Source organism: Varanus komodoensis, unplaced genomic scaffold, assembly GCF_004798865.1.
Source record: "Varanus komodoensis strain SLA01 unplaced genomic scaffold, ASM479886v1 scaffold9, whole genome shotgun sequence".
Classification (NCBI taxonomy): Eukaryota; Metazoa; Chordata; class Lepidosauria; order Squamata; family Varanidae; genus Varanus; species Varanus komodoensis.
Genome location: NW_025336598.1, coordinates 20,971,557 through 20,993,023, shown reverse-complemented (window position 1 = coordinate 20,993,023; position 21,467 = coordinate 20,971,557). Strand labels below are relative to the sequence as shown.

The 21,467-nt window shown below is 43.2% G+C and overlaps 1 protein-coding gene across 1 annotated transcript in view; it reads right to left on the bottom strand.

Annotated features, from left to right (window-relative positions):
• Positions 1-2,756: 2,756 nt before the first annotated feature.
• The window catches only part of GRXCR1 (glutaredoxin and cysteine rich domain containing 1), a 37,363-nt gene continuing 18,652 nt past the window's right edge, over positions 2,757-21,467 (bottom strand). Inside the window, exons 3-5 of the mRNA XM_044418271.1 lie at positions 11,841-12,080; positions 5,068-5,133; positions 2,757-2,939 (exon numbers count right to left, since the gene is read on the bottom strand). Of these exons, the coding sequence (XP_044274206.1) occupies positions 2,757-2,939; positions 5,068-5,133; positions 11,841-12,080 (489 nt within the window). The remainder of the gene's footprint in view (positions 2,940-5,067; positions 5,134-11,840; positions 12,081-21,467) is intronic.

The window sequence follows — 21,467 nt, the reverse complement described above, 5'->3', positions numbered from 1 at the left end:
GGTGAAAAGCTAACTTCTAAAGAAATCTTGCAAAATGAACAGAAGAGCTATAATAAATATGGGAAGATACAAAAACAAAAAAGGGAGCTGAATGACTTGCAATTATCCTTGAAATGAGCTCTTACTTAATTTTGCAGTCCATGCAGTTTATTTGACACATCTTTACAAGTCACTCTGTCAGGCTGAATGGCAGGACATGATCAGAATCCTAAAGCCAGCACAGTGAGGAAGTATTCTAATCCACTGAAAGAAAGCAAAGTTTCCACAGGTGTCTCAAAAGAAAACCTAGTTGAACTACTATTGCCAAAACATGGAGACAATTCTTTTCCAGATCCCTGTGTGTAGAGGACTTTTATGACTGAAAGCTTTTAATTGCCATCCAACAAATGGGTCTCTGAGATGCACCTCTGCAAATATCGTGATTACTATTAAAACCTGAAATTCAAGAATACCAATTTCAATGTCTGCTAATAATCCCAGATACTTTCAAGAGCAGTGTTCCATCTGTGTATGTCAATCAGAACAAATAACAGGCATGTATACAAGCCCAATAGATTTCATACCCTGTGTCTCCAGGATTTTGAAAAGAACACAGAAGCTGACCCACAAACAATGAGGTACTGCAAATATAAATGCGATAAACAGTAAGATCCAAGATCTAATCATTCTTGTAAGGTAAGATCCATATTATAAGAATGGCCAGTTGAGCACTGGAGTGAAGAACTCATGGGCTGTGAGCCCTGCAGTTCTGAAGAATAAATACTAGACTGTCACTTAGGAGTCAGTTTTGGGTGCAACAGAATGTACGTTGAGACAGAAAAAAGGCTTACATTTCCAAGCATCTTGCAGCCTGTACTGCCTGCACTGCTGTCTGGGGCATTCTAGGAGTTGTAAACCATTTTTTCAGGCCCAACTTGCACAGGATTGCACCTTAATTTGTATTTTGGCAATAGAAATACTGTGGAGAAGGAAAAGAATGCATAAATTAAGACATGTGGAATGGGACTAGGATCCTTCAAGGATTGTTTCCTCCTACACATGTATCTACAGCTGGTATTGCAGGACCAGCTACACCCCAATCTGTGCATGGAAGGAAGACTAGACCAGAGTTCCTGTCCTGGTATTTTTCCAATGCCAACTGGTGGAATTCTTTCTATTTTTCTGGTTGCCTCCACCAAACAGTTTTTTTTTAAAGTTCTGAGTCTCTTGGAAATAGGCTTAGGTAGTTTGGCTTTGGCTTTTAGGCATTAGGTTTTAGGCATTAGGTGTTGAAGCCAACAAGAAGTCCTCAACAAACAAGTAAACAACAAGACAAGAAGCTACAAAACTGTTGCAATTGACTGGAAAAGTACGATGGTTATGATAAAGGGTTTAACAACTGACTAGTTAGAGCACACACATATAAAACAAAACTGTAAGAGAAAAGGGGTGAGAAAATAAACAGCGTTTAAACACATCCAGCTAATGCCTATCTAGATTGTGTCCTTAATTTCCCAGATCTTCCCAGAAATATCTTAGGGTGCAATCCTATGGCCTCCCAATGGTGTGTGTGGGGAGGGGGGATATTATTTTATTACATATGATTATTTGGAGGCCCACTTCTGAGATCCCATGAACTCAGAGCTGGGTCTCCAAAGGCTGAGTCCTCACCCAGCTCCACCCCCTCAGCTGGCATGGAAAGAACCTCACCAGTTGCCTCCTGAAGATGAAACTAGGTCTCAGAGAGGACACAAAGAGCAAGCTGGCCGGTCAGAAAAGACAAGAGGCTGGGACCCTTGCCGTGCACCAATTCCTAGCAGAATGTATCACCACCACCAACCAGCTGTGTCCTTCCCTCCACTTTCCTGACAAGAAATCTGAACAGTAGAAAATGCCCATCTGGAGTAAAATACACAGTGCGAGAAGTGATGATTGGCCAACAGGTTTGAGTGTTTTGCGAGAACTCCCAGAGGCACACTCCACCACACATCAAAAACCCTGAAAAATGTACCCCAGGTCCTTGCCATCTACCCTCAATTTGCCTTAAGAGATCTTTGGCAGCAACTCGGCAATTTACTGTCTGCTTAGAATATTTTCTCTGGATCATAACATCATGGTGATGTATCCAACTATGTTCTAACCTACAGGAGAATCTTTTGGACCTCCTTAAGGTCAGGCACCCCTTGGGGGACCTCTTTGAAGATTCTACAGCAACCTCCACTGGCACAAAGGACATGTGGCAGCTTGGAGAGTAAACCCCCAGCACACCCCTTCAACCCCATCCTATGCTCTGCCTGGTTTCCTTTCTCCCATCTTCTGTTCCCTGGCTACCAGGAGCACAGGCAGCAGTGGACCAGCTGGGAGACTCAGTCATAAGCACCGGTCTAACCACTAGAAGCCCATTTCACCCAGGATGTACACAGGAGGAATCTCCTCCGAAGACTATGAGAAGGCAGACCCAGCCGCAATGGCTGAGTCAGGAAGAGAAGTGGCAGCATGCGTGCGCGGCTTCAGCCTCTTCCCAAAAGTTGGCGAGGTTCATGGCCCCCAGTGAGGGACTGTTCCAGCAATGCACTCTGGAGAATTGCATGCTGACTCATGGGACACGGTGCATAAAAAACTCTAACAATAATGTGCATTTTGCTTTTGTTTTTACAAATGAACTTTATTGATCAAATTAGATAAATGTGGTGGTTTTTCTCAATTCATATAAAAGAGTATAACAAACTGCTGTGCTGTCATAATAAAATGAGGTGGACGTGTGTATTAAGGCGCCATCATGAGCTCAAGCAGCTTTTGCAGCGTTGCAACCCATTCTCATTGCAAGCGGTGCACCTGAGGGCTTTGAATGAGTCTGTAAAACAGTTCCGAAACACTGACATCTTGCTCCCATGGCACGCTGAGCACGGAAGAAAACCAAAGCCCCCACATGAGAGGCATTCATGCGGGTGTTGAACTCTCTGTGCAAAAGACAAAGGGGTGGGGAAGAAAACTAGCATCCATTATTTGCATTATAGTCTGAATTTGGAGGGCCACACTAAATTTGAGGTTAAAGTGGAGTGTGCTTAACATGCACCTATATGTAGACTGGAGCCACCATGAAGCAGTTTAACTTTAATTTTAACTTTAAATTTATTGTCAAGAATATGGCACAGAAAAGAAAAGTTAAGCTCCATCTCTCTACCATCTATAGTCCCAAAGGTGCTCAGACTTCCTTGCGGCTCAGAAAACCATGCATGGTAATTGCATATTAAATGCAAAACCCCAAGCATGCTGGTTGCATTCACACAACCAGCATCACATCTACAGTGGTTCTGAATCAGGCCTCAAGTGTCAAAACTATATCTATGAATCATGGAAACGGTTTGCTCTTTTGCAATCCTTGAACTTTATTTATCTGCTTCTTTTGCTATTAAGAGCATCATCCAGTGGCCAGCTGGGTTCATTACAGTTACAGTAGCCTACCTAAGAAAACTTTACTGCTTTCCTTTCTCATTTATCTAGAACAGCCAATGAAAATGAAATGTGAAGTGAATGTAACATTTCCTGCTTGGACAAGAAACTCATGGTTGATGGACAAAACAAAGTATCTGATCCAGCAAATAACATCTAATGCCATCACAGCGCTAACAATAACCCTTTTTATTCACTGACTATGTGAAGTAAAATATAATGCTGGTTTTCCTATGTTTTTCTTGTAATGTACAATTGGCATAGGAACAAAACAGATGTGAGAATTCATTTAAGAATTAATTGCATGAATATTTTTATTAATAATTAGCAGCCACAAAGGGAGGGGGTGATCTGGATCAGGGCTGTAGCTTCTGGGCTTACAGGGCCACACATGTGTGCATAAACACTATTCACACATGCACCAATCACATTTTTCCCAGCAATAGGTCACAGCTTCAAGCTATTGAAAACTTCCCAACCCAATTTTCATAAAAAGGAAAGAGAAAGAGAAATCTAAGAATCAGCTCTCTAGATACTGTCATAGAAGTCTCATTCCATATCATTCCTAGAGTGTCCTTGGAAGCCGGCAACAACTTTCAAGCCCCACTTCCTAGAATGCTCCCAGGGACACTCTAGGCCTCTATGGCAGGAACCATAGGGACTGTACCTAGAGAGTGTCTTCCATTTTCTTTTTGTTTTTTTCCCAGCTGTGGCAGGTACAAGCATACTCGAGAACATGAAGCTAGGAATACACATTGGGTGATTTTGCACAATGCACTATCACCCTAAGAATAAGCCACCCTGAGTTGGATGTTGGCTTGCTAATCTGATAGACAACCTGGTGCTCTGAAGTTCTTGATGGCTTGTTTGCTCCCTCAGTTCCACCCCCGTCCCCACTCACCAGCAGCAGGTATCCTAGTAACTCACCAGCACCCTTTCTGATGTGGTTTCCTTCAGGGGAAACCTCCCCATACACACATTCAATCATCAGATGGAATTACATTTTCTGATGTCTTATGAGCACAGTAATGCATTCACAATTAAAAGAAAAAACTGTGTGTCTTGCACAAGTGCACAAGAGTGCAAGATCTCCCGTCATTTAGCCAAGCGTGCCAATAAGTCAATATTCCCAACATCCTTGTCAACTTCATCCTCTGCTTTGGCACAACCCTTGCTGGCAAAAACCTTTTGAAAAAAACAAGTCTGCTTCACCTAATCCCGAAGTAATCAAAAATCTTGCTTGTAAAAAAAAAAAAAAAAAACCATCCTGTAGAAACCACACTGGATGTGGAGATCGCAAGAACCTACCATGGGTAATCATGCAATCCAGGTCATTATCATCAATGGATAGGAGAAGTTAAACAATGTTTAAAAGCAAACATATCATTACGCCAATGGGAAGGACAGTCACTTAAGGGACATGCTGAGGGCTCTGTTCCTTTTTCCATCTATACTTGCATAGGATTGCGCCCTTAGAATTATTACAGAATCAGTAGTGTGGAGGCATCACCTATACATTTTGCATATACCTGTGCCAACGTAATAGTTCATTAGTAGTTCCAACAAAAAAGGTGGGTATCTAATTTTTGAAAAATGGGGTTTCAATGTACAGCCTTTTATGGCCTCATCAATTACCTCAATTTTGGTCAAGAGGTCTTGCAGTTCCCCCGATTCATTCATTGACAAAATTTTCTCAGCACCCTGTAAGGAAGCAGGCAAAATCTGTTAATGTCATAAGGGAGACATGTTCAGGGTTGTTTTGAGTTTTAATCTTGACAGTTTCACCAAAAGAAAAGGGAGAGATGTTTTCCCCAAAAAAGGACATTGTTAATAATAAAATCATAAATTTTAATTGGCTCAAGTCTGACTGATGAACTGAGGATCACTTGTCCCATATATTTGATTGATTGATTGATCAATCTTATATAGCACTTCAATAATTCTACAGAACTCTCTGAGCAGTTCACAATCACATATATACTGGCCTACATGATCACTGCAATTTTTACTCCTTATTTTACAATACATACTTCCGTTAAAAAAACAGAGGAAGAAGCCTCCTGTTAATATGTCAGAGAGGCAATTCCTTGAAATATATAGTGCATCAGAGAATGCTGCTAAATGAGCATAACAAAACCAGTATTTCTACTCTTCAGGCATTTCCAGCACTAAATTGCATACAGAACATGTTGAGTATATAATACCATGGGATGAAAGGTGATGAAAAATATCACAATGACTTCAAAATCAAAATTCAGCAGTGAATAATAAAAATAATTTAGGTTCAGTACATTGAACCGTGGGGAATTTCTGAGCACTGAAGCAAAGCAGTAATAAGTGAGTTTTCATTTTTCTTCCTGAAAGTACAAAAGGTTAGTGCACAGAAAATTAAACTGCCAAAGAAGATATAAAACTTTATTTTGGCTTTTCTCCTTATCAGAGAGGACCTGTTGAAGAATTTGGCAACATTGCCAGTCATTTGTATTTAATGTGCGCATTATTCCAAGTGTGTGCTGAAAGAGTCTATTAGGATGGAGTCGAAATTACTGCATTTGGGGGAAGTTTTTCAGCATCCTTTACAAAAATGTTCAAGTCATTTACACTGATCTTATTTGCCCTCAGTGATGATGTAACATTATCAGATCTCATAGGCTAAAGCAGCAACTTTGTGCATGTTTGGCTGAAAAAGGGACAACTCCCAATTCTCCCCAGCTGTCAACCTTGTTGTCTGGGGAATGCTGAAACATGGAGGACTCTTTGTATCTTAGGCAATTGCATTCTAAGGCGAACAGCCATGGAACTGCCCAGTCTTTCTTAACTGGCTAATAAACTGCTAATTTCAACCTGTAAACAAACTGGAAAGTTACAGTTTACAGGTTTAGTCTTTATTGCCATATCTAGCATTTGTGTGATTTGAGGATCAGTGTTTCTTTAACTTAACTTTCCTCCTCCTTTCTAAACTTAAACTCCCTTCTGAGAGGTCCCAGTCCAGCATATGTATAGATTGAGTGGTAATCCCACACCAGCTTTAAAAAGGGGAATAGAATTGCTGTGATTTCCTTCTAAGCCACACACAGGAAAACATGAGAAAGATAAGAATAAAGCAGTATCACTTTTTGAAATCAAAATCTTTCCCAAATCAAAATGAGATGGAGAGGTGAGAAGGGAGCAGTTCACCTGCACAAAAGGAATGGGAACGTGGAAGTCATCTTCTAGGGGGCATTCAAAGCACAACCATTCATTGTGCTGAATGTGCGGCATGTTTTTAATTAAAGGGGGTTGTTCTCAGGATTGCTCCATGTGGGAAGAGGGGGCTTGAATCATCTTTCTCCAGTTGTGATCCAAAATCACAGCAAGGAACCATGGGGAATAATCCCCATTGGCACAAAAAGGAGTTTTTCCCCTAAGCCTCCTAGTTGCCGTTTGTGTGCATGTGTGACAAATTTCAGTCAGATTACAGCTGGAGAGGGAAAGAAGAAGCCATTTTCAAGGGCAAGCGTGGAAAGACACCATGCCCTGAGGACGAGGCACAAGAGCAGCTGGTCACAATGGCAATGAAAAAGTGGACTCGCTGAGGAAGGGGGCCTTCAACGTGCCTTTCCCAAGGGCCCTCCAAAACCTGGAGCTTCCACACTTAGAAGACCCCCCACACACACACACACCACACACACGGAATTAATGAAGAAGCAGAGGTACAACTGGATGCCATGCATGCAATTAACACCAAGAAGTCTGCTGACTCATAGTCTACAAGGATGGTGGCACAGAAAAGCACCACCTGGCTTTTCTCAGGATCCTAGTGTCCCTTTTCTTAGCATCGTCCCCCCCTTGCCAAGTCAGAGCTGTACACAGCCAGAACTATTTCTTCATCAGCTTTGTCACAATCCATGTTGCTGTCTTTGAAACCAGGAGGTGTGGGCTGTTTTAGATTAAGTTCCATGGCTTTCGACCTCTAAGTGCTGCATTTTGAAGAAGGCACCATTTCTCCTTGCCACCATGTTCCAGTCATATGGGGAAAAGTGCAACAAAGGCAAGGGCTCCTTTAAGAGCTCCTTTAAGGGCTCCTTTAGCATTACTCCATAAATAATATTCTCTCAATCGAAGTGTCTTATTCTCTATACCTTTTGCCTTCTCTGTACAGTTAAAGAAAGGGAATGGTACACCAAGGAAGCTGATGTGAGTGCTCCATCTTGGGTGGGTTTTAACAGATGGTTCTTTTTTTCCTAAGGGATGGCTAGCCACTCTGCTTCTATCAGTAGTTTTTGTAAAGCTGGGAGTTGTCTCCTGGCCCAGGAAATGCCACCGCTGCTTTTGCTTCTCTATGTAAATGTGGGATAAGCTCATCAGACCTGTCTAATTTTTCATTTCATGTGATTGCCTCATCCTAAAAATGACTGCAGGAGTAATTTAGTATTTTTGAATAGCTTCAGAAAAATATATTTATCTGTGGTGAGCTTGCTGGGTATATTTATATGTTTGCTTGACCTTTATAATTGCCATTTTTTCTTGTCGATATCTTAAAATGATAAATACACATGTTCATTCTTATCTAAACTCCTAAGTGAGATAATTTCATTAAATTTGTTTCACTGTTATCCCAGCAGAGGGCATAATTCATTTTCAGATCCAAGCATCTTCTGCTAAATGAATGCTGCAAAGACATACTAAATTACACATAATAATATAGACAGAGCCAGGTTATCCATATTATTATGGACATGCCATGATATTATTTATCCAATCAATAAGTCTGTCAACAACTTTTTTGAAACGTTAGCTGATACACCTTTAGCCTTTAGTCCATTGTCTGCTGCCAGACATTTGTTGTCTTAGGATATAGTAAGAAGTTTCAAATAATTTACCATTTGGTCTGAATTTTATATGATTGTCTGTTCTCATAATTTATCAGAATATTTCAACATGGTACCCTTACAGCAAACCAATGTGTAACTGATTTTATAAGTTTATTTGGAAAAACACAATATTATTTTTAAAAAGAAGACACTATCTTTCATTGATTGAAGGACTGGCCAATTAAACAAACTTCCAATTTCAATCTAAAGGCATTTAACATAGGGGTAATATATAGTTCACAATTACTAAAGACTACACAAAGACTAAAAACTACCAAAAATCCTCCACACAATATCAGCTGGGCTCCATCTCTTTCATATTCACATCAAGAAGCAAACAGGTGAGTCTGTATGTAACTGCTTACATATGATCGCACATTTTCTGCCTTTTGTGGGGCCCCTGAGACTGAGGAAATTGCAGCAGTCACATGTAACCATACTTGTGGTTTAGATACGGCTTCCTCTGTGAGATTGTTGTCTAATAAATATTTTCTGCTAAGTTCCTCCTGAGTGCCATCATGGCTTCTTGAAAGTCTCTTCCCTGCATCAGCTCACAATCTATGGGGCTGCAAGGCTGAGTATTTTCCAAATCAGTTTCCTTCAAGCAATGCTAGAAGGTATGAACTACGTTAACAAGACATATTGGTCATCTGTCAGGGAAAACACAGAAGGACTTTTTATATTCTCTGTGATAACAGAAATGATTTATCTATAAATGTAAGAGTCAGCTTTCTGCAGCACATTTGCGGGATTTGTACTATAAAAAGAAAGATACAAAATAAAACAAAGCTAAATAAAAACAATATAAATCATATATTACTCTGGGATGCATCCTCTCTTAGCTTTGAGGATTGCTAGGTTAATTCCAGCAATATTCTGACATCTGGATTAAAAAGATGAGATCATAGTTCCTGATAACTGCCTGTGGTTAAAAAAAAGAAGAAGGCTTTTGTTTCATGACTTTCTGATAAAAGCAGCCATAGTACATTACACTGTTTACTCAGCAAGCCAACTAGAATTATACCATGCTCAGCATACAGGCTTTCAACGAGAGAGACTAAAAAATTTAAAAGCTATTCAAATGCCCAGAAAATATGTCCACAGGCTTCCTTGAAAAATAAAATCGCACAAATAGTGCATGCTTTCAGTTCATGTCACTGCTGTGTGTGTTGGGGAAATTGAGCATTTCTATAAGCATATTTGCATATAACAACAAGATTAACTGAAACATGGTCTAAAACCTCTCCTGATATTGGCATAATCACTCTGGCTATGAGTCTTTCCAAAGCACTGTAAAGGTACCTCCAATCTGCTTCATACACAAATCTCAAGCTGAAGGCAGTATCCAAAGATATCATTCTGCAACCCCAAATAAGCCAAAGATCTCCAGAACTTTCCATTATGCAACCAGCCATGCATTTTACTTGTGCAACCATTTGCACAAGTGTGACACATATCTGATTGCACAAGCACTATGAGCAAACAGTTGCGCAACCATGCTTGTACCAATCGAAATGGGATTTCCCTGTTGCACACAGTTCAGAGCCCAGTTTCTACAAGCACATGATTTGTGTTAGGGAAATGATGCAGATGGATGCTGCCCCTGGAGTTTTTCTTGATAAGCAACCCTTGAAATATGTCAAGAGACTCACCTATGGGCTTCTCTACACAAGGTGTTTATTGCACATTTGTGATTCCTCACTAGTAGTAGTTTGTGGCTGTCTTACATATCATCTACATCCAGGCCTTCTCCCATGCCTTCTGAACATTTCTGAGTCTTTATTCATTTATTTATAAAATGTGTATGCCATCCAATTACTAACGTCTCTGGATAGCTAACAGCATAAATAAATTGATGACCCACTCTGGCTGCAATTAATAAAAACCAATAATAAAATTTGATATTAAAACTTATTAAAATATTGATTAAATAAAAAGGTCTTAACCTGGCGCCGAAAAACATATAATGACGGCGCCAGGCGGACCTCTCTGGGGAGCGCATTCCATAGTTGGGGTGCCACTGCAGAGAAGGCCCTCCTCCGGGGTTCCTGGAAGAGGGCTTCTGTTGCCAATCTCAGGGGACAGGAGGGCAAATAGGGAAAAAACTTCGTCAGTACCAGAAAATGGTGAAAATGACCAAAATGAAAAGTGCCTCTATTTTCACAACTCCAGTATACTGTAGCACCACCTTGTGGTTATATTGTAGAACATATAAAAAGGCAGAGAAACGAGGAGGGAACAAACAAAAAATTCAAGTAAAGAAGCTGGTCCTAACTCTGCAAAGAATCCGTAAGCCAAAGTCTTGGTCAACAACCTCATGTAAAGAAGCACTTTGTGTCTCAACCCTGCGTTGCATGGATTATTCTCATTTTACCCTTTTTATTTCCAGGAGCAACCTGTTTATTCTTCATATACGAAATAAAAATGTAGAAAATGTGTTCCTCTTCAATCATAGGGTATATATACACTAGAAAATGCAGCTTGCCCTTTGAAAGAACCATTGTATTGCTTGCTTGGTCCATTTAAAAGCTCACTTCCCTGGTTCCCATCAGCCTCTTCCCCCAACCTGAAGCTGGTTTAATTGTATGAATGAGGAACTCCCTTAGTACCTGCTAAGCTGTATTATACATGTCAAGCTTTCTCATGAGCTAGAACGGCGCTTGATATTATGAGGCATAGTTCAGATTCAGAATTCTGAGGGAAAGACACAGCTTCAGATGTTTCTAGTAATCCAATCTGAATCACTTTTATCATCACATATACATGATTATCCACAGTTTGGTACCATACGCCACTTTTGAAAATCACAGGCCAGAACCACCGTTGCACATTTCATGCACGATTGGGCTTCATTGCCCATTCTTCACGAGCAGAGACAGGAGCGTGAATTCAAGCAGAACTGGAAAATTGTTGTACATTACAGAAGGCTCAACTGCACAATTGAACACCAACACTGTTTTTCCACAGATCCAGTGATAACATGCACCAGCTTTTTGCCTATTTAGGATATTTATCAGTAGCTGCAAATATGCAGCTTTGGGCCCCCTATAGGGAGCTTCCTTTTGTAAATAAAAAAATATGTTTTGTGACCATTTGAGTGGAATCATGATGACTGCAATCAGAATGAGGTACAGCAACACTTCACTGTAACACTTAAACATAACTACTTGACCTAAAAATCAAAGGAACCAGCTAGTTCTTTTGAGGTATGGTTGGTTATTCTTATGTCACTCTGAAGGAGATAGACTGGGTTACAGCCAGTAGTTCTTGAATAAAGTACCTGTGTAATAGAATTTGTACACACACATTTTTATATTTGCATATGAATAAGTCATTCTGTTTGCATTGGTTATGACTGCATCATACCAGACTCTGTTCTTTCTAGTTCCTAACTTTTTGTATGGCATTAAAGAAATGCAAGAAATGAAGCTGTTTATCTTATTTGGAAAGTGAATGCACCTTGTTTTTTAATTTGAGTATTCCTAATGATCTCTCATAATTATAAATTAAACAGTTACATTATAGGACCTTGACAGATATGTAGATTCTACTTACCCCCAGATATTGGCCTTCAATAAACACAACTGGTACAGATGGAATTTCACCTACTCTTCTGCATCTCTCATCTAATTCCTTGCCATAATCACTGTTCAGTGCAATGTTTTTCTCTTCAAATTTCACTCTGTGGTTTTGGAAAATCTTTCGAACCAACTCACATCTTTCAAAAGTTGTTCTTACCACGCGGAGGCTGGTTGTGTAAATTACTATGCGGCCATATTCCAGAACTGACGATATCTGTAAAAGAAAAGAAAAATCCTTCTAGGTAAAAACAAAGCAAAGCAAAACAACCCACACTCTTGGTAAATAGTTATAAAATACTTCATTTTTATACCAACAGTTTTCACTTAGCATTGATTCATCTGGGAAGAGACTTGGAGAGTAGGCCTCGCAGGCTAGCCATCACGTTGGGGGCCATATTCTTAGGGGTGCTGGTCAAGTTGTGCACTTGAGGGGTCTCTGCAATGCTGCAGGGGGTATGAGCACAGTTCCAGCATTTATGCGCAGCTGCCTCCGGTCTGTTCCACTGGAGTGTCAATTTAGCAAAACACAGAACTCATCTGTAAGGAAACAACTGTTCTCTCTCTTGTGCCTGGACTGCTGCTCACAGAGTGAAATATTGACTGCAACTAGAAGCATGAGCCCCAAGATCCTGCTCTGTTGCAAGAAAGAATGCAGAGATATAAGTCTTGCTTCACATGAAGCAAGGGTTTGTCGGTTGGTTGGTTGGTTGGTTGGTTGTACTATGGGATGCTGCAGTTTTTTCTGACTTTTTTATTATCATGGTTTTGTTGCTACTTTTTATTTTATATTTTAAACTGGTGCACTACCCAGGGAACTTCAGCTACTGGACAATTAAAGTGTACGAAATGAATGCCCGAATAGCCTTGCCTAAAGGTGTTTCCATAGAGCTCTAGAGTTCATGGTTAATGCATGACCTCCTTTGGCACTGCTGCACTGGAATACTTCCCATTCCTGTGCATGTCTCAGGCCTGTGGCTGTTGGTTCCATGGAACTTGTTACAAGAGCTTGGTTATTATGCATGCTTATTACAGGTTGTGCCATTTGCTTTTATAGTGGGTATTACACTTTGATTTAAAAAATAACCTTTAATAATGTACAGATCAGTTTTTTCCAAAAAAAAAATCCTGAATGGTTAATCAAGGGTGGTCTTCTGTTGTGAATGGACTGGGCAAAATAATCAAAATATCCAGCAGCGTTAACAGAAGGAAAAAGCACTCCTTTCTCACCATCACTTGCAATATTCATTTTTCAGCTCCTCCCTTTTTTGGTTTTGTTTCTTGTACGGATATCATATATGATTACATTTGCTGTAGAGTCAAAATAGGGTGGCTGTTCCTAATGTCAGTGCCAACACCAGCTTGGAGGGAGCCCTGGGCAAACTGCCTTCTATTAGGCCTACCAGGTGGTGACAGCAGATGGCCTGACATCCGTACAGGTGTGGCTGCCATGCAGCTCACCTGTTCATTTGTCTACCCATCCAGTGATGGAGACAGAAGCAGATGACTGTACAGCAGCACTGATTCTTCCCTGCCCATTCAATTCACCTGCTTGATGGTGGCAGCAGCAGGAATGAATTGCCTGGCTGGTAACTCTATGCCTGAAATGTATGATCACTGCTACATTTGCCAGCCTGAAGTAGTGATTCAGAAGCCTCCTGCTGTGGGATTGCCTCCCTCTTGCTCTGAACATCTGAGTCTCCAAAGGCTACGACCTCAAAAGCACTGTGATTTAGCTGCTCAGTGCTTGGGGCCAGGGCTTTGCAGAATGGTGCAAGATCTCATGTCCATTTTAATAACATTTGTGTGATCTTCAAGTTCAAACAGCGTAATGATAGCTTTGCAGTGAGACTTCCACTCTTGCTAGAAGGCCTTGTTCTGCCACAACCAGTTTGATCTGGCATTTCAGTTGCACAGCGAAATAAATGTTATCAGTCACAAAAAAAAAAAAGTAGAAAGTGCCACAAGCAAGGATGCCAGGCTGCTTCCTAAATTGATTGCTTTCAGAGCAAAGGAAGCTGAGTGGTCCCTTAGCCTCAGTTCCTGTTGGATAAAACATGATGCACTGTGTATATAGGTGTGCATGTGTGTTTATGCACAGAGAGAAAGAGAGCGGGAGAACAATGTGCTACCAGTGATTTCTGCTATCCTAGCTAAACAGTATCAAATACTTTCACAGAATATGTGCAAAGTTGCTATGATCATTTGCACCCTCAAACATCCTGCAAATTTTAGTGGATATTACATGGTTCAAAGGCAAAATGGCAGCCAATACAAAGCTATCTTAGAGCCTTAGAATAGAAGACTTGTGGGTTTGTTTTGGTCTTCTCCACTCCAGATGCTGGCTGCATATGATGGAAATTTCGCTGCAATGCATCTGGAAGCCACCATGTTGAGAAAGCCAGGTTTATTCTGCCTGCTTACAAACATAATTAGCCCTCTTGAGGTGGCCAACACGAACATTAAACTTGCAACCAAGCACTGGTAATCCATTAACACCTTAGAACAGCAAGTACAACCACTGGTAGTCTTATTTAGTAACCTTTTAACAATATTATTTGGGAGATTACTTTCAGGCCAAAGTGTGCAAAGTGACTTACATTCCATAGTCAGGACACTGGCAGGGAAAAGATCCTGCCCTGCATTCCCAGCCTGCATTGTATGGGCTCTACCAAAAGAATGGTGAGGAGCTTATTCAGGTTCTACAAGTAGTATAGTAAACGTTCTCAGTGTCCAGAAGCCAGGATAGCTTCTTGCAGCCATCCCACGACCTTCTGGCTTTCAGCTCATTTGGATGATTGCCCTGAAGTGAATTTCCCAAGTGTTTTCTTTAGGGAAAAACTAACTGTGTGCTTTACTAAAACAACTTTGTATTTCCTGTCTCCCAGGAAGGAGAGTTACAGTCTATGTGTACTGACAAACTCTGAAACAGTGGAAGAAAGGAACTTTATAAAATCCATGACAAGAGAAGCTGTCTTTTGTACTTGACCTGGAAAGAGGAGTTGGTGGATTGCTCCCCCATGCAGACATGAAGGCCCACGGCACCCACCCAGGTCCATTCAAGGAACCAAAACAGCCACAAATAAGGAGAGTATAAGCTTCCTTTTGCTTGTTTAGTATCGCTTTATTTATTTATTATTTAAACGCTATATTATCTGTGACAAAGCTGTTTTGTTTCTTCCGAACTACCCTTGAAGCCAAAGCAAGGTATCTTGAACCATATCCTTAGTGACTGATACACAACCTTGTGAAGGACTAATGAGACCCCTAAAACAGATCTCCACCTACATGCAGATTCATAAAGGAGAAGGTGGATTTTTAGCTATCCTAGCTCCGTTTAGTGTTGTACAGGTACGGTGCAGCCCCTACATGAGAGACCATATTTCCACGCTTAAAATTGCCTTCCCACTCATCTGTTCCCTGTAGCTCTTAACTATGCCAGAAGCCACTAGATTTAATTCAAACAAACAAGCATCATGCTTCAGTGAAGAAAACTGAGTACCTGAAGCAGCCATGATATTGCAGGTGAGGAAGGGACTGGCCAGGTACCATTCCTTTGGAAGGGAGCTCTAAAGGTGTAGTGCTAGTATAGAGAAGACCATCTATGATTAAATCTTTGGACAAGTAGGGAAGACAGTAACTATAAGAAAAAATTGTAAACAGTAAAATCAATCCCAGTTGTGAACCTAAAATTCTTTAGGTTACAGCAAATGACTTCTTTGTTCCTGTTTCCCATTCATGCTTTTTTTCAAAACATTTATTTATTTTATTTATTTATAAAATTTCTATGCCGCATCCATCGCAGAAGCCTCAGGGTGGCTCACAAGGAAAATAAATAAACGTAGAATAGAACAACATTAAAAATTCAGAGAATCTCGGCCATAATTTAAAACCAACAAATAACAACAACCAAATTAACAATTAAAATATCGTTTAAATAAAAAGGTCTTGGCCTGGCACCGAAAAACAAATAAGGACGGCACCAGGCAGACCTCTCTGGGGAGAACATTCCACAGGTGGGGCGCCACCACAGAGAAGGCCCTCCTCCAGGTACTCACCCTCCTAATATCCTTCACAGAGGGCTCCCGGAGAAGGGCCTCGTCCGCCAGTCTCGGGGCGGGAGGGCATACATGGATGCAAGCACTCCTTTAGATAACCAGGTCCCAAGCCGTTGAGGGCTTTATAGGTAATAACCAACACCTTGAATTGGGCCCAGACTTCAATGGGGAGCCAGTGAAGCTGACGGAGAACTAGGGTTATGAGAACAACACCAAGTCCCCGTCAACAACCTGGCAGCTCTATTTTGCACCAATTGAAGTATCCGGACCATCTTCAAGGGCAGCCCCATGGAGAGCGCGTTACAGAAATCTAACCAATGCATGTGTCACAGTCTCCAGACAGTTGTTCTCCAGGTAGGGATGCAGCTGAAGGAAGGTGCTCCTCACCACTGGGGTCACCTGAGCTTCTAACAACAGCTCTGGGTCGAGGAGCACTCCCAAGCTGTGAACCCTGTCCCTAAGAGGGAGTGCAACCCTGTTCAGGTCAAGGTCCAGGCCTCCCCATCCCGAAGCCCAACCCACCTACCAACAGGACCTCCGTCTTGTCTGGATTGAGGCTCAGTTTATTGGCCCTCATCCAGCCCATTACCTCGGCCAGCACCTGTTCAGTACAGCCACCGCCTCACCTGGATTGGTTGAAAAAGAGAGGTAGAGCTGGGTATCATCAGTGTACTGATGATTCCGCAGCCCACACCTCCTAATGACCTCTCCCAGCGGTTTCATGTAGATGTTGAATAGCAAGGGGGACAAAATGGATCCCTGCAGAACTCCATGGCATAGCTGCCATGGCGCAGAGCCATAGTCCCCCAGCACCACCTTCTGGAATCGGCCATTGAGATAGGAGCAGAACCACTGCAAAGCAGTGCCTCCAACTCCAAATCCCGCAACTCCCCAGTAGAATCTGATTCGCTGGTAGAGTCCAGCTCGTGATGAAACTGAGCGATTTTCTCCCTGAAATGCTTGGCGAAGTCATCACAGCGGGCCTTCGAGGGTGGCACGAGATCTTTCTTTGGGCCCGGATGTACCAGCCCCTGTACCACCTGAAAGAACTCCGTCGGATGGCATTGTGAGGAGGCAATGGAAGTGGAGAAGAATTTCTTCTTCACCGCCCTCACCGCCACAGCATAGGCCCGATAATGGGCTCTCACGTGTGTTCGGTCGGATTCATCCCGTGATTTCCTCCACCTACGCTCTAGACGTCTCCCAACCTGCTTCATCGCCCATAATTCAGGTGTATACCAAGGGGATGAACAGGCTCTGCCAGGTGGGAGAGGATGCTTGGGAGCGATCGTGTCAATAGCCCTGGTAATTTCCCCATTCCATAGTTCGACCAAGGCATCGACAGGAGCACCAGTCTTATCAACCAGGAAATCCCCCAGGGCCTTCAGGAATCCATCCGGATCCGAGGGTGGACCAGCACAATCAGGTCCGCACCCTTACAGAGGGAAAGGCCGTTCTCGAGCTCAAACCTCACAAAGAAGTGATCTGACCATGACAGGGGTGTCAGACACAAGTTCCTCACCCTCTGATCACCCTCTTCCTGCCCTGTTGAGAAAACCAGGTCCAGAGTGTGTCCACGTTCATGGTTCGGGCCAATGATGTGTTAAGACAGCGCCATGGCCACCATGGAGGCCATGAATTCCTGAGCCACCCTGGTCAGAACCGTCTCGGTGTGGAGATTGAAGTTCCCCAGGACCAACATCCTGGGAGTCTTCAACACCAAATCCGAGATGATCTCCGTCAGCTCAGGCAGGGAGTCTGTTGGGCAGAAGGGTACACGGTACACCAACAGAATCCCCAATCTGTCTCGGTCGCCCAACACCAAGTAGAGGCACTCTAGACCTGGCCTCGAGAGGAAAGGAAGCCTTGTGAGGGAAAAAGAGGCTCGATAAACCAAAGCGACCCCCCTCCCCTCTCCTCCAGCTGTGGTCGGTGCTGGACCAGATACCTGGGCGGGCACAGTTGAGAGAGGGAGACATCTCCCCCCTCGCCCACCCAGGTCTCTGTAATGCAAGCCAGGTCGGCCCCCTCATCCACAATCAAGTCATGTATGAGGGAAGATTTATTGTGGACCGACCTGGCATTAAGCAGCAGCACCGACAGGCCTGGGGGGTGGTTGATAGGATTACCGGGAACCCTCAGGCTGGGGGAACAACCAGAAGGAGGAACAGGTGCTAGCGATCTGTCCCTCCTTCTTCTACGCAGACACGTTAGACCCCCCAACACCATAACATCCATTGTCCATAACCACCCCGATGGTGGCGCCCACGCACTCCCCAGGCAACCCCATATTTGTGGCTGAGAATAACTCCATTAAAATATAAGCTAAAACACATTAAAAACACGTAAAAACACTTAAACCCCCCCCCCAACACATCCCAATCCAATTAATGTTCTCACCCGTCAGCCAACAACATAGCCCCTGGCCAGCCCAGCCCCTGCTCAACCCCCGAACGGCTCCCAAATGGCAGCGACCGCCCTTTCGCCATTGCCCTTTGGCTGCCAGCCCCGGCCACATCTGGCGAGATAAGCCGGCGGTCCGTCCCCGCGCCCCGCCCCAATCCAGCGTGGCTGTCACCCAGCGCAAGCAGGGCGGAGAAGCAGGGTGGCACACAGCACTCGCGGCCCTCGCTGGCCGGCAAGATGGCGGCGTCCTCCCCGGTGGCAGCATCGTCGACTGGCCTGGCGTCCTCCGGCCCCAGTGGGTCCAGCGGTGGTCGTGGGGAGGGGCGTCAGCTGACCCCCAGGGTGCCGTGGAAACACCCGCGATGTTCCCCAGCTTGGCAGTGGCGGCGGCACAGCAGCAGATGGTGGAGGGAGAGGGGGAGAAAGGCCCAGTTCCACATGGAAACATGGAAGTTTCTTGCTAATTGTGATCCGCAAGTCTGCCATGGATTCATGCAATCCCTAGATTTTGTCTTGTTTGACAAATGAGAAATGAATCCAAGGTTGATGCCTAACCTTGCATTTTTCCTCCTTCCGCCCCATTTTTTTTTTCCTTTTGTGTTATGTCTTATAGATTGTCAGCTCGAAAAGCTTTTAGGTTGAAGATTGGGATAAAAATAATCTGAACAAATGAATAATATACTAGAGAATCATATTAAAGATAATATAAAAGAATTCAAACACACAATCTGATTATTTCACGTAACAGCTAGCATAGCCATCCACTCTTTACCAAATGCCCTGTTTACTGGCATTCCTCTCTTTCATGGCACAACGTTTTCTCTGCTCTTGTTTGTGACACTTACTGGTACATCACTGTGGCGTTCCCTGTACGTAGCTTAAAACACAACTTGAACAAAAGCTGTTGCTCCCAAGAGGAAGCCAATTAATTCTAATATCTTTGAATTACCTACTTGATAACAAATGACTTCTCAGCTGAGCAATTCAAATCCAATTACAGAGACAAAGTTGTTTTCTTTCTCGTAGTTAATCACTGGGTGCAATGGAAGTGAAAATCACTATATACACAAGGCTAAAATCAATTCCTGATCATAGTTTACAGCCATGCTATTAGCAAAACACTCCTTTAGGGTGAATAGGAGTTGAGGGTTCCGGGTGTCAGGCAGAGCAATTTAATTTGCGCCCACGGTTCATGCACACCCCGTCCTAATGACAAAGGTAGAGCATGTGCAGTGGGGACACCCCTTCCAGAAGATGCTTTTCGTAAGGTTGAGAGAACCACGAGAGCGCACTTGACACACAGACCAGAAGAGGCACCCAGCAAATTTGGAGGTGGACAATGAGAGCCGGAGTAGTGACCAGCAGACGTGCTGGTCGTCCAGGGAATGTGGATGGAGCTGTGTCCTGAGGAAATAGGAGCTCATTCATGGAAGCCTGCGAGGAGCTTTAGGACGGGTGGTAAATATGGACGCAGCTGCTGCATATGCAGCTCTGTCCAAGGGTGTCAAGGAATACTTTCTTTCTGAGGTTCAGCTGCCTGTGAAAACCACATTCTGTGATGATGGCCCCGCACACATTTATTAAAGCCCCTGCACGCATTGCTTCACGCTTCAAGACCCCAGCAGAGCGCTCACTGATGAGGCTGAATGACTTCAGCAGGGCTGCCGCGAGAACTTTCCGGCCCTTCTCTCTGAAAATTGTTCTACCAGCTACAGATTGGCTAAGGAAACTCACCTTGTGTTTTTCAAAGGCTTGTGAGTTTAAAGCAAGAGAGACTAGCACAGTCTCTGTCTTGCTTTGGCTTTGTTTTGACTCCAGCACACTTCCTTCTAAAGTACTAATCCAGAGCCTCACAGTGTCAGACCTAGGACTTTTATTCCTTATGTCCTGGGAATGGTCTGCCAGGTTTGAGAAGCCTGGGCTCATGCTGAAGGAAATATAAGGGGTGGTGGCCATGTACTTTGGTAATAGTTTGTCCTGTCCTGCTGGAAGTGACAGGGACACCTTTTCCTCCTTCACCGAGACTCTGGAAGATGGAAAGTTCCAAGAGGACATTTGTGTGCCAGTTCACACAGCTACACCTTCTTGCCTCTTATGCTGCAACCCAGCTGTTCCCAACCTGTTGTTCCCCAGATATTTTGGACTTCAGCTCCCATCAGTCCCAGCCAGAATGGCAAGTGTTTAGGAATGGTGGGAGCTACCAACCAAACTATCTGAAGGGTTCCTGTAGCCAGGTGGCCCTACGTTAAAAGTAATACACGAAGGACCATTCCTCAATTGCTGTATGGTGTAACAACTGCAAAATGGATAATTTTACTCATATTTTTGTATGCTTTGCTGCTTATATCAAGCTATTACTAGTTTTTCTGATGAATGTAACATTGGACGCTTGGTCTAGTTGCTGAGACTGCTTCAGACTACTTATTCACTCCAGTCACAATAATTGTCACTCTCTTATGCAAGGCTTCCATCTGTGAATCTCAATATCCTTTATAAAGTGCAATGAATAAAATCTCAACAGTCTCTGCTTGATGGCTGTGCTACAAACAAAGCCAGTGCACATGCCCCCTTGCTCTCTGCTTCCTTGTTTTTTCCATCTCCAGTACAAAATTCCTCTCAAATGCCAGGCAGAAGAGGGAACCATTGTGCCAACTGTGTCTTTTCTCTGCAGATACTGTGTTATGTACAGGAACATTTCACCCTCCGAAGTGTGACCCATGTGAGAATTCCTTGTGCTGGTGAAGGCTTGAAGCAACTTGCAAAAAGCTGGGTCACAATCACAAGCAGAGCAGAGCAATGATCCAGATACTTTGCCAGCCAGCTGCTCTGTATATAATGTGGTCTAATGGATGCACTGTGAAGCCCAGTCTTTACTGGAGCTTTACACCAATCGCCATTTAAAATTCTCCACACTTATGATGGGCAAAGAAATTGGGAGACCATTTCATCAAGCTTCTCTATAGGAAGATGAAATTCTTCCATCGTTTCTTGTGAAAGGGCTCAACACAAGAAAAAATGAAGCACAGCTTCTTTCATTTTTTCATAAGGATGGTGGGGGCCACTGCCACAGCCTGTGGCACGAAAAGCAACTCTGCTGGCAATCCGGTCTCCCTTTCATGTCCTTGGCATGCAAGAAGACA